Raw genomic sequence first — 11,567 nt, 5'->3', positions numbered from 1 at the left:
AGCAAGCTACTTAATCTCTATCATTCATGAACTTTTGCGGAAAACACTGATCTCCATCTATATAATAAAAAGAAATAAAATCACATCTTCGCTATAATATTTCAATTCCTCTCATACCGCTCACCGCAACATAGCATATTTGAATTTTTTTCAGGCTACATAAGACATAGTTGCTCCTACTTTAATATTTATCTGAACCATGAGCAAGTGATATTTGGTTATCAAATTTCTTATTAATTTTAAAAACCTACTGTAATTAAATTACAATTCAATTAATTATTTAAATATTAACAAATTATTAATATAATAATATAACTTTAATTATGTAATTATCGTATATCGATCACGAATATCTCTACGTCATTACTTCTACGTCAATAATTGAATTGGGAAAATGTGATAATGGAAAGATACGCTACATAGGGTGAACGACTGCCGGACTTTCGAACCCACGCATCTAAACCGCACAGTGATAAAAGATCGCTTGTTCGGCTTTTTTTTTTTTTTTCCGGACGCAGGGTCAAGCGGGATGACAAGTCCAATGCTTCCATCTTGATTATTTATTTATATATATTTCCCGAGTAAGAAAGGTAGCAAATAATCCGCCGTATTTAGTTTTTAGAAATGATCTAAGTTAAAAATATAAATAAATTAGACACTTCAAATATTAATTATTAAATTTTTAGTCAATTGTATTAGATACAATCTATATGTTTCGATATATTTTTAGCAGGAATTTTATTACGAGAAGCCATTATTAGAAAATGGACCACGGCAGAAGAAGAAGTGGTGTTCACGCGGTCCATTGTTTTTAATTTCTCCTTTTCCAGGCGTGCACACTGGTTTGACTGGCCCGCATTATTCCAAGGCAGACCTTTGGCTCTTTTGCTAAACAGTCAAACTTTTAATTTGAACATTTAAATTTTCAAAATTTTATTAAAAATTTAATAGATTATTTTTTTCAATCGAAGTTATTAATTATATAGTCATTTAATCTCATGTCAAGTACACAAGTAATTTTATAAGACTTCAAAATGTAACAAAATATATATTTTTCTTTTGTAATTTTGATAATTAAACTTGAGTGGTAGAAGAATAGGATAAATCTCCTTTGATTTTTGTTTTTTTTTGTATATATTAAAAAAATTATTTTTTAAAATTTTATAAGATTATATGCACAACATACAATCAAAAAGACTGTATAATTAATAACTTCTATTGGAGAGAGAAACTTGTGAACTATTTAATAAAGTCCAGAAAGTCGGTCTAATTGTTTTTGTTTTGAGAAAAAGGTAGCACGCTACCAGCTTCATTTATTAGATAGATGAACTAGGCTACAAGGATGAGGCATCCTGAACTCGGATTAAAAGAAAAAAAAAAAAAAACTCAGTTAAGCTGGGAGAATAAAATGACTACTCCTTCACTAACCGCTTAAGATTGTGTATGGCTAGCCTAAGGTTCGGTTGGATTCTCTTAGCCCTTGTTTGGTTGGGGATTAAGGGGTGGAATAACCCCTTAACTCCTATTTTATTCCCAAACATTTCAAAAAATGGGTAGGGTTCTAACCCACCTCAAATAAATTATTCCGGATTAGCTAACCCCACCTAACCCCACCAAACTCCAACCAAACACTATTTTCTATTCAAATAACCCACTATCTTTCTTATTACACCTATTCCAACCAATCATTATCCTTCTTTATCAATCATTGTCTTCTTATCCCACCTACTCCAACCAAACACTTTTTTTCATTATTCTAGACTAACTCCAACCCCAATCAAATACAAAAAAACTTTAACTCCAGTTTAACCCTGAACTTAACTTTATCCCTAGAATAGCTACTTTTTCCTTAACCCCGAACCAAATGGAAGCTTAAAGATCGTATTATTTCTGATCTTTCAAATGATTCATCAGCAGCCTACTAAATCGGTTAGTCGGTTGAATTGTTAAAAATAGAAAAATAAGAGCAATACTGTTTGTACATCAAAAGGATAGATGAAATATTTTCACGCTTCCTCATCTAAGAATTGTACTTGCAACTCGCTACAACTGTAAACTTATTTTTACAGCTGAATTTAATAATTATTCTATAATTTTAGATTTATTTAAAATAATGATAAAGTGCATGATAAAAATTGACATAATTGAAAGGAAGGTAGTACGTCATCCGTTTTGTTTATTTCTGTTCAATATTTCTACGCTCCAAGGCGCTACCGTGGCTCGAGTTCTGAAATGGAGACGTCGTTCGACGGCGTGGGTGCCGACGCAGCCCACGTCGTCTTCTGCTGCAGCCCGCCGGACGCATCAGTCTCGATCTCCTCAGTGTCGTCTGCAGTTGAGTCATGCAGAATGACGAAAGCAGGGGCCGAGGGGGCGGGGAGGGTGAAGGAGAGGCTGCTGAGCATGAGCACGACGGACGCCATGCTCGGCCGGTTCGACGGGTCCTCCTGGACGCACAGCAGCCCAATGTGGATGCATCTCAGCACGTCCTGCAACCCGCACCGCCCTGAAATGCTCGGGTCGAGCACCTGGTGTGCAGTCCCTTGGCTCCAGTGCCTCCACACCTATTTAAGAGAGAGCTGTAGTTAGCAGCAGAAAATCACCTCGATTTATTAAGAAAAAATCATCGTGACAGGGAGTGTCTAAGCCGTCAAAGTTTTCACCAGGTGCCTTCAAAATAATAGGGCGGTAAAATTAAAATTTTCAAAATTGAATACTCATTTATAAATGTTATGAAGAACTCTAGTAAATTTTTGGTTTTTAAAACTTGACTATATTATTGTCACCATCTCCTATCTGAACTGGGACCGTAAGTTAAAAATGAATACCTTATCAACTTATCAAGGTATAGAGAATGCTTACATAGGATAGAACGTCTTCTGAATGAACACTTTCTTGAGGGCGAGCATTTCTTCGTCCAGTCACAATCTCCAAAACCAACACACCATAACTAAAAACATCTGATTTTGTTGAGAAATGCCCGTGAGTTATATACTCCGGTGCCATATATCCGCTGCAATTAACAACCAAGTTTTAAGCATTAACATTATATGAGAATCTCGTTGGGAGAGAAACTCTGGTAAATCTTTTTTTCTTTGTTGAGTTTCGGGTGTAGGATGTGCTTACTATGTTCCCGCAATCCGACTCGTGTTTCCTTCGCTCACGTCGACGTCGAAGAGCTTTGCGAGACCAAAGTCGGAGATTTTAGGGGTCATAAAAGCATCCAACAAGATGTTACTCGCTTTCAGATCGCGGTGAACTATCTTTAGCCTCGAATCTTCATGGAGATAGAGAAGTCCTCGGCTGATCCCTTCGATGATCTTGTATCGTATAACCCAGTCTAATTGTTCACGCCTCACAGGATTTGCTTCATTTGAGAAAAATAGTGTTACATATATGGCATTTCTCAATTAACCGCTACAGTTAATAAGGACATTTTTAATCATACAGATAATTTCACAGCCCTAAAAAAGAAGGAAACTTATTTTAGAAGCAAGATAATTAATGACTTGTAAAAAGTGTAACCAAGTGAGTAAAACAAGTAAAAAAGAGTACTTGTATTGAATGAAGGCTTCTGCATGTGAAATATATGCGATATTAAAAAACAATTATGTTGTGATGAGCCATACCAAAGAGAAACTTGTCCAGGCTAGTGTTGGGGAGGTACTCATAGACAAGAAGCTTTTCTTGCTCTTCTAAGCAACAACCAAATAGCCTTACCAGATTCCTATGCTGAAGCTTTGCCACAAGCACCACCTCATTTTTCAGCTCAACGAGCCCCTGTACCGAGCTAATTGAGAGCCTCTTCACTGCTATTTCCTGCCCATCTTGTAGCATCCCCTGTTTTCAGTGTCATTAACAAATGTTAAAAAAATTTATTTTACAGTATTCTAAGTTTTTGAAAAAAAAAAAATTTAATTAATATGTATTATCAGAGCAAGAGGTACTCAGTCAATTAAAAAAGCTTAAGCTTAAGATATGAAAGAGAATGTTGGATACAAAATATTAAAATACTGTTTCCTAACTGCTAAAACTTTTAGAGAGGCTAGTAGTTCTTAACATTTAGAACATTGAGGAGAGAAAAGGAAACTGATAAATAAGCTAAATATATTTCCTTTTGCAGACTAGGTTGAAAATGTTAACTTGGAGCGCTTAGGAGTGGAGAATTCACCTTATACACTGGTCCAAATCCACCTTCTCCTAACTTATTTGCCTCTGAGAAGTTGCTTGTGGCAGCTCGTATTGTTGCCAAATCGAACAATAGAGATTCCGCGCTTCTAATTTCCTGCTCATCTCCTCCATTTGCTTCATGAAGACCAGGATCTTAGTACAAAAGTGAATTTTTATGTTCACTGTGTGTGTTGAATTAAATATAGTTACGTGTGGAACTTACTGATCAGAGCATTTCTAACTGGTTTTCTTTGTTTCTTTCTTCTTCTCACGAAAAGAGAGATAGCGGAGAGGAGCAACAATGCAGTAGCAACCACAGAACTGACGACAATAATAATTGTCTTTGTAGTTCCATTAATTCCTGCACAAAAAGTAAGTAATCCTACTTAGTTCTCGAAATCCAACAGAAGGTAATTTTAGATTCAATTCATTCATATAATGTGTTTTCTTTTCCGTTAACATGTAATATTAAAGCAAGTCGATTTATTAGTCTTTTTAGAAAAAAAAGAGTCAAATTATTTTAAATCAAATCAAGCAAAATGAGTCAGTTCGTTCCGGTAACTAACAAAACTTCCATCTGCATATATACGCTTATAACTTCTAATGTTTTTACAGTTGTTACCCACTATATCTATTCAGTTGGTTAAGAACTTTGATGAGTGGTATCTAAAATTTCAAGTTTGAAGTCAATTGCCTTACATTTCAAGCCGAGTTCATTGTAAACAAAGTCTTTCAAAAGATTTTTATGTTTTAAGTACCACGTTGAAGACCATATTGTTTACATTCAAAGCAACGGTGGATGACTCTCGCACGTAATTAACAAAGGGGGCAAAAAATGTCCTGCAATTCTACCTACCTCGCGTGAGTTAATGTGATCCCCCACATGCCCCTACAATAGGAATTTCCTACAACCCCCTGGTCCCCCGAATAGCAAATCCCGCAGTGGGGAGAGTCAACGAGGGAAAGAGACTTTGACTTACCTCCGCTACCCTTACCGCCCGTTCGACTGCTGCCATTACCCGTATTCTGACCCGACCCTGCCGGCGGTGAAGGCGTCTCATTTGATTGCGGAGGAGGTGGTGCCGTCTCATTCTGGATGGCCGACAAATTATAAAACGGAGCCGACTCAAACCGGACGATACAATTTTCTCCGAAAATCCTCCCGCCGATCTTCGTGCTGCAGCACTGGGGGATGCTCCTGATGTAACTCGTCAAGCACCCATAGCAGTCGGCCGGCGACAGATCCCTCGTGCACTGCGCCAGCCCGTATATGTTATTAAAGCTCGTAAAGTTGACCTCCCCCACCGCGAATAACGGTGGCCGCCCCGACCCGTAGGCTGCTTTCGTGGCCAAGTTATACATCAGCTGCCCGAGCTGCTCATCGAACAGCTGCGGGTCCGTGACGTTCTGCACGTTCGACATGTATATCTGGAACGAGCTGTCAGCAACGCCGAAGAAGCTCTGGTTGGAGTAGCGCAGCATGCAGTAGTCGTACCACATGGTGTTCGACGTGCCGTGCGGGCACTTTACGACGGCATCTTGCGCGGCGGTAGTCAAGCAGTTGTTGCATTCGGCAGAGGAGACGTCGCCGCGGCATAACGCGAGGCCGTAGAGTTGGTCAGCGCCGCTTGGACCGACCGTGGTGTTGTAGAAGCCGGACGGGGCAGCGGCGGAGGGAAGGGAAGACAGGAGGAGGTTGAGGTTCGACTGGAAGGTGCTGTTCGCCGTGTAGTTCGCGTTGCTGGGGCAGTTGACGTAGATGGGCTGGGATTTTGATGTGGGGGTGCGGAGGAGAATGAGGAGGAGGGAGCAGAGGAGGAAGGGGAGAGGGAGAGGCTCCATAGTTTTCTATTTTTCTCACAAGTAGGAAGGAATGATGTTGGAAATTGGGAATATGGGATTGTATGTGCGGTTCTGTTTGTTTATCGAGATGCAAACTGGACAGATTCGGCGGCGGGAGGATTTCCCACCTCCTGCGCTATTTTTTATGGAGACGGACAGATTTGGGACAAGATTATTTTTTATTTTATTTTTGGCTTTTGACGGGTTGGAATGGATTGGGACAGATTGAAGCTACTTTATACNCTCAAATTCGAATCCTATTTGATTCACATTTCTAACTAAGTTTATTGCTAAATAAAATAAATGAAGTGGGTAGCGTGTTATCTATCTTTCTAAAAAAAAAAAAAAAAAAAAAAAAAAAAAAAAAAAAAAAAAAAAAAAAAAAAATCACGTGTAATATTCTTTTATTTAGTGAATATTATTTTATTTGTACTTTTTTTTGTTTAGTTTTTTTCTTTTTTATAATTATAATAGTTTTTGCTAAGTAAACGGATTTATTATAAAAATTCGATTTGACGCTTTCGTTACGGATTCCCAACAATCGGTACCGAATCTACAGCAGTCGGTATCAGAGCAGATTGTGAATTCTCAAAATCTAATACTAGGGCGAGTACCGGATTCCCAAAAATATAGTCATTTAATTTCCTGCCACACAAGTAATTTTATAAGACTTCAAAATGTAACAAAATCTATATTTTTCTCTTATAATTTTGATAATTTAACATTAGGGGTAGAAGGAGGATAAATTTTCCTTGATTTTTTTTTTTTCGTACGTATTAAAAAGAAATTTAAAAAAAAATTTATAAAATTATATGCATGTCATACAATCAAAATGACTGCATAATTAATAACTTCTATTGAAAAGGGGAACTTGTGTACTATTTAACAAAGTCTAGAAAGTGGGTTTAATTGTTAAAAATAGAAAAATGAGAGTAATACTGTTTGTATATCAAAGGGTAAAGGAAGAATAAGAGATTTATTCCTCTCATTTTTTCAAATAGTGTTAAAAATTGTTAAAAATTACTATTCTCCCCTTAACGGGTTATTTCCAAATAACTCGTTAAGAGAGGATAATAGTAGTTCCACCAATTAGGTGGAACAAGCTATTCTCTACCTTATTCCTCTACTAATTAAGTTATAAATAATTATAAATTATAATTAATTAATGTAATTTTTTTTTAATAATTGACTTATTAATTATTTAACTTATTAAATTAAAAAATATTTAAATAATAATTTATTTATAATTTATTAATATTTATCTAATTAAATAATTAGCCATATGATATGCTTATTCAATCATTAACTAATATTTATATTATTTAAATGATTAGTATTTTAATTTATATAATTAATAATTAATATATTAACTAAAAATATAAATGATTAGATAAATATAAATGATTAGATAATTAATTAATATTAACATATTGACTTATTTTTTATAGTTATTTACTAATTAATGTCATCTTTGTCATCTCATATAGTAATTTTAATTAATTTATAAAGTATTTTTGATTAATTTATTTATTAACTTATTAAAATGTTATTTTACTAATACTTAGATGCTTATTATTTAGATAAATTATTTTTATTTTCAATCATAATTACTCTTATCCCTACTATTAGAACCCAATCAACCAAATATAATTTTTCTTATTCCTCTAAATATCTCGATTCTCGTTCAAACACAAAATTGAATTAATTTTCTATCTATCCCAGAAGTTATGCCTATTCCAAGAATAAACAAAAATAGTTTGTTCTGGAACCAAACGGTACCTTTTCCCCCCTCCTCATCTAAGAATTGTACTTGCAACTCACTACAATTGTAAACTTATTTTTATAGCTGAATTTAATAATTATTCTATAATTTTAAATTTATTTAAAATAATGACAAACTGCATGATAAAAATTGGCATAATTGAGAGAAATGTTGTGTACTATTCGTTTTATTTATTTCTTTTTAAAAATAAACTTATCCAAATATATGAATCAACTAGAATTTGAACTTGAAACTTCAGATACCAACCACCAAGTCATTTGTCACTTGCGCTAAGAATAACACACTTTTTTGTATTGACTGGTGAGCATAAAGGTGGCATTCTATTTTTAAATATATAAATAGTATTTCTGATGAAATAATTGAAGTAATTGCTTGAATGTGGGACCATTGACTGGTGGCCCTTTGACTGTTGAATCGACGACGTGGCTTGCGCCGCACTTTTTTCTACGTCCACAAAAATTTTAGAAAAAGAGGTTCGTTTTGTCACCGCGTGCGCGCAGTCGTTCGAAAGTCCAGCATTAGTTCTGTCTGACGCGGTTTGCTAATTACAATTTTCTCGATCAAATCTGTCAGAATGCATAGTCTCTCCCGTCACCATCCAATTCCAAAACGACCATTCTTTTTCCATTTTTATATAAAAAAAATAAAGTAAAAATAGTTGTTGTTCCATATCATACAAATTATCGAGAAGATTGACGGAGTATAAAAATATGTTATACTTAAGCTTAAGATCTAATATGCAACTATTCTTTTGGGAGAATTAAGAAATATAGCAAATATGCCAACTCTCTCTGATCTGAAGTTGGCCTGCCAACCGAAGCGTGATGCGCTTTAGTTGGTCTGCCAACTCTCTCTGATCGAAAGTTGAATTTACTACAAGAAAATCTTAATATAAGGATACTTTTTCTATTACGTTTGGACGAAGCGTCGCTTAGCATTCATACAATATATCAAATATCAACGGTTTAAAAAGCATCGTCAAACCATCTATTCTATCAAAATAATTTATTAAATAGTAAGTTTTATTATTATTTTTAATTTTTCAATATTTTAAATTATGAGGATTTTGAAAAATTATGACTCTTTAAAACGTCGGAATATATATTTACCGATGCTTGAGTATATAAGCGTTAGTGTATATGTAGTTGCTCTTCATTTGCCGACATTTAGCCGACGTTTCCAAATACGATGATAGATTATTTTGAAATGTTTTTAAGCAAAATTAAATATATAAAAAGAACGTCCTTAAATATTAATTTTTTTGTATTGAGCTGGCTTTATTTCATGCGCGGATCGGAGAACGAACGGTGATCGGTCCGATGAGGAGCGGGGACGGTCCGATGATGGTCGGATGACAATCTTTTGCAGGCAAGAGATCTGTACATTACAGCTATTTTTAGGTTACTTCTAGGGATCGATTAAAGATAAAGGCTTGTACGATTTGATGCCTTTGGTATCTCCTCTCTTGTGTTGGTTCCTCCTTTTTTTATATCCCCTTGGTTCAAATATGGCGTAGTTATAATCAACGCGCTATTTGTCGGCATTTTCCGTTTGAAATTTGAATTTCAAAGGTCGTCTATACTAGACTTTTGGGGCCTTGTCGAAGTCCTTATTTGAAATCGCCTTGCCAACTTATTTTTATATTAATTCTAATGTATTAAATATATCTAATTTTATCCATAAATTTATTTTTATAAAATTTTACAATTAAATTTAACCATTATTATATAGCTTTAGATCTTTTAAAATAATAATAAATTGTCAGATAAAAATTAACACAATTTTTAATATAAAGTGTGTTTGAAAGAGAGACTAAAATACGAAGANATTAACATTATATGAGAATCTCGTTGGGAGAGAAACTCTAGTAAATCTTTTTTTCTTTATTGAGTTTTGGGTGTAGAATGTGCTTACTATGTTCCTGCGATCCGACTTGTGTTTCCTTCACTCGTGTCGATGTCAAAGAGCTTTGCAAGACCGAAGTCAGAGATTTTAGGGGTCATAAAAGCATCCAACAAGATGTTGCTTGCTTTCAGATCACGGTGAACTATCTTTAGCCTCGAATCTTCATGGAGATAGAGAAGTCCTCGGCTGATCCCTTCGATGATCTTGTGCCGTATTATCCAATCTAATTGTTCGCGCCTCACAGGATCTGCTTCATTTGAGAAAAATAGTGTTATATATATATATATATATATATATATATATATGGCATTTCTCAATTAGCTGTAACAGTTAATAACAACATTTCAATCATACTGATAATTTCACATCCCTAAAAAAGAAGGAAACCTATTTTAGAAGCAAAATTGACTATACGACAAATGTATGCAAGTGGCTAAAACAAGTAAAAGAGTACTTCATTGAATGAAGGTTACTTCAAATCAAGTAGCAATGTGAATAACAATCATGTGACCAGACGTACCAAAGAGAAACTTATCAAGGCTTGTGTTGGGCAGGTACTCATAGATAAGAAGCTTTTCTTGCTCTTCCAAGCAGCAACCAACTAGTCTCACCAGATTCCTATGCTGAAGCTTTGCCACAAGCACCACTTCATTTTTCAACTCAACAAGCCCCTGTGCTGAGCTCATTGAGAGCCTCTTCACTGCAATTTCCTGCCCATCTTGTAGCATCCCCTGTTTTCAGTGTCAAACACAAATGTTTAAAAAAATTTATTTTATAGTATTATAAACTTTTAGAAATAAATAGTTATTAATATATATTATCAGAGCAAAAGGTTCTGAGTTAATAAAAAAGTCTCGACCCAAGTCATGAAAGAAAATGATGGTTACCAAATATTAAAATACTGTTTTTTAGCTGTTAAAACTCTTAGAGGCTAATAGTTCTTAACATTCAGAACACAAAAGCTAAATATATTGTCTTTTGCAGATTAATTAATTGAATTGGAGCACTTAAGAGTGGAGAATTCACCTTATACACTGGTCCAAATCCACCTTCTCCTAACTTATTTGCCTCTGAGAAGTTGCTTGTGGCAGCTCTTATTGTGGCCAAATCGAACAATAGAGATTCCGCACTTCTAATTTCCTGTTCATCTCCTCCATTTGCTTCATGAAGAGCAGGATCTTAGTACATAAATGAATTTTTATGTTTCACTGTGTGTGTTGAATTATGTGTAGTTATGTGCGGAGCTTACTGATCGGAGCATTTCTAACTGGTTTTCTTTGTTTCTTTCTTATTCTCAGGCAGAGAGAGATAGCGAAGAGAAGCAACAATGCAGCAGCAACCACAGAACTGGCAACAATAATAATTGTCTTTGTAGTTCCATTAATTCCTGCACAAAAAGTAAGTGATCCTACTTAGTTCTCGAAATCAAACAAAAGGGAATTTAAGATTGAATTCAATATTCATTTAATCTGGTTTCTTTCCCTTTAACCTTTAACACGTAATATCAAAGCAAGTCGGATTATTAATCTTTTTTTTTAAAAAAAAGAAAGAGTCAAAATATTTTTTTTTGAGAAATAGATAGCGAAGCTACCTGCTTCATTCATTAAGCAAAATGAACTAGGCGTACATGATGGAGGCAGCTAAGGCCTCCTGAAGGGACCGGAAGAAAAAACAGAAAGAAGATAGAACGAAAACAAAAGCAGTAAACAAACACGGAAAAAGAGTCAAAATATTAATAAGTCGAATCAAGCAAAATGAGTCGGTTCCTTTTGGTAACTAACACAGCTTTCCATGTGTGTATATATTTATACATATGCTTATGACTTCTAACTTTTCATATTTGTTTTTTTTTTTTTTTTTTGAGAGA

General features: G+C 34.9%; 1 protein-coding gene across 2 annotated transcripts in view; it reads right to left on the bottom strand.

Moving 5' to 3' along the window:
• Nucleotides 1-2,129: 2,129 nt before the first annotated feature.
• The window catches only part of LOC109704467 (putative receptor-like protein kinase At4g00960), a 10,564-nt gene continuing 1,126 nt past the window's right edge, over nt 2,130-11,567 (bottom strand). The window contains exons 1-7 of one of the 2 annotated variants that reach the window (XM_020225207.1): nt 5,151-6,119; nt 4,394-4,531; nt 4,172-4,305; nt 3,630-3,840; nt 3,127-3,367; nt 2,863-3,013; nt 2,130-2,564 (exon numbers count right to left, since the gene is read on the bottom strand). In XM_020225207.1, the coding sequence (XP_020080796.1) occupies nt 2,211-2,564; nt 2,863-3,013; nt 3,127-3,367; nt 3,630-3,840; nt 4,172-4,305; nt 4,394-4,531; nt 5,151-6,012 (2,091 nt within the window). In that variant the 5' untranslated portion in view covers nt 6,013-6,119 and the 3' untranslated portion in view covers nt 2,130-2,210. Of the gene's footprint in view, nt 2,565-2,862; nt 3,014-3,126; nt 3,368-3,629; nt 3,841-4,171; nt 4,306-4,393; nt 4,532-5,150; nt 6,120-9,709; nt 9,948-10,220; nt 10,432-10,726; nt 10,861-10,949; nt 11,088-11,567 lie in introns of those variants that run through there. The other variant, XM_020225208.1, reaches the window with a different exon arrangement.

The sequence above is a fragment of the Ananas comosus genome, unplaced genomic scaffold (genome assembly GCF_001540865.1).
Source record: "Ananas comosus cultivar F153 unplaced genomic scaffold, ASM154086v1, whole genome shotgun sequence".
Lineage (NCBI taxonomy): Eukaryota > Viridiplantae > Streptophyta > Magnoliopsida > Poales > Bromeliaceae > Ananas > Ananas comosus.
This window is presented reverse-complemented; position numbering and strand designations above follow the sequence as displayed.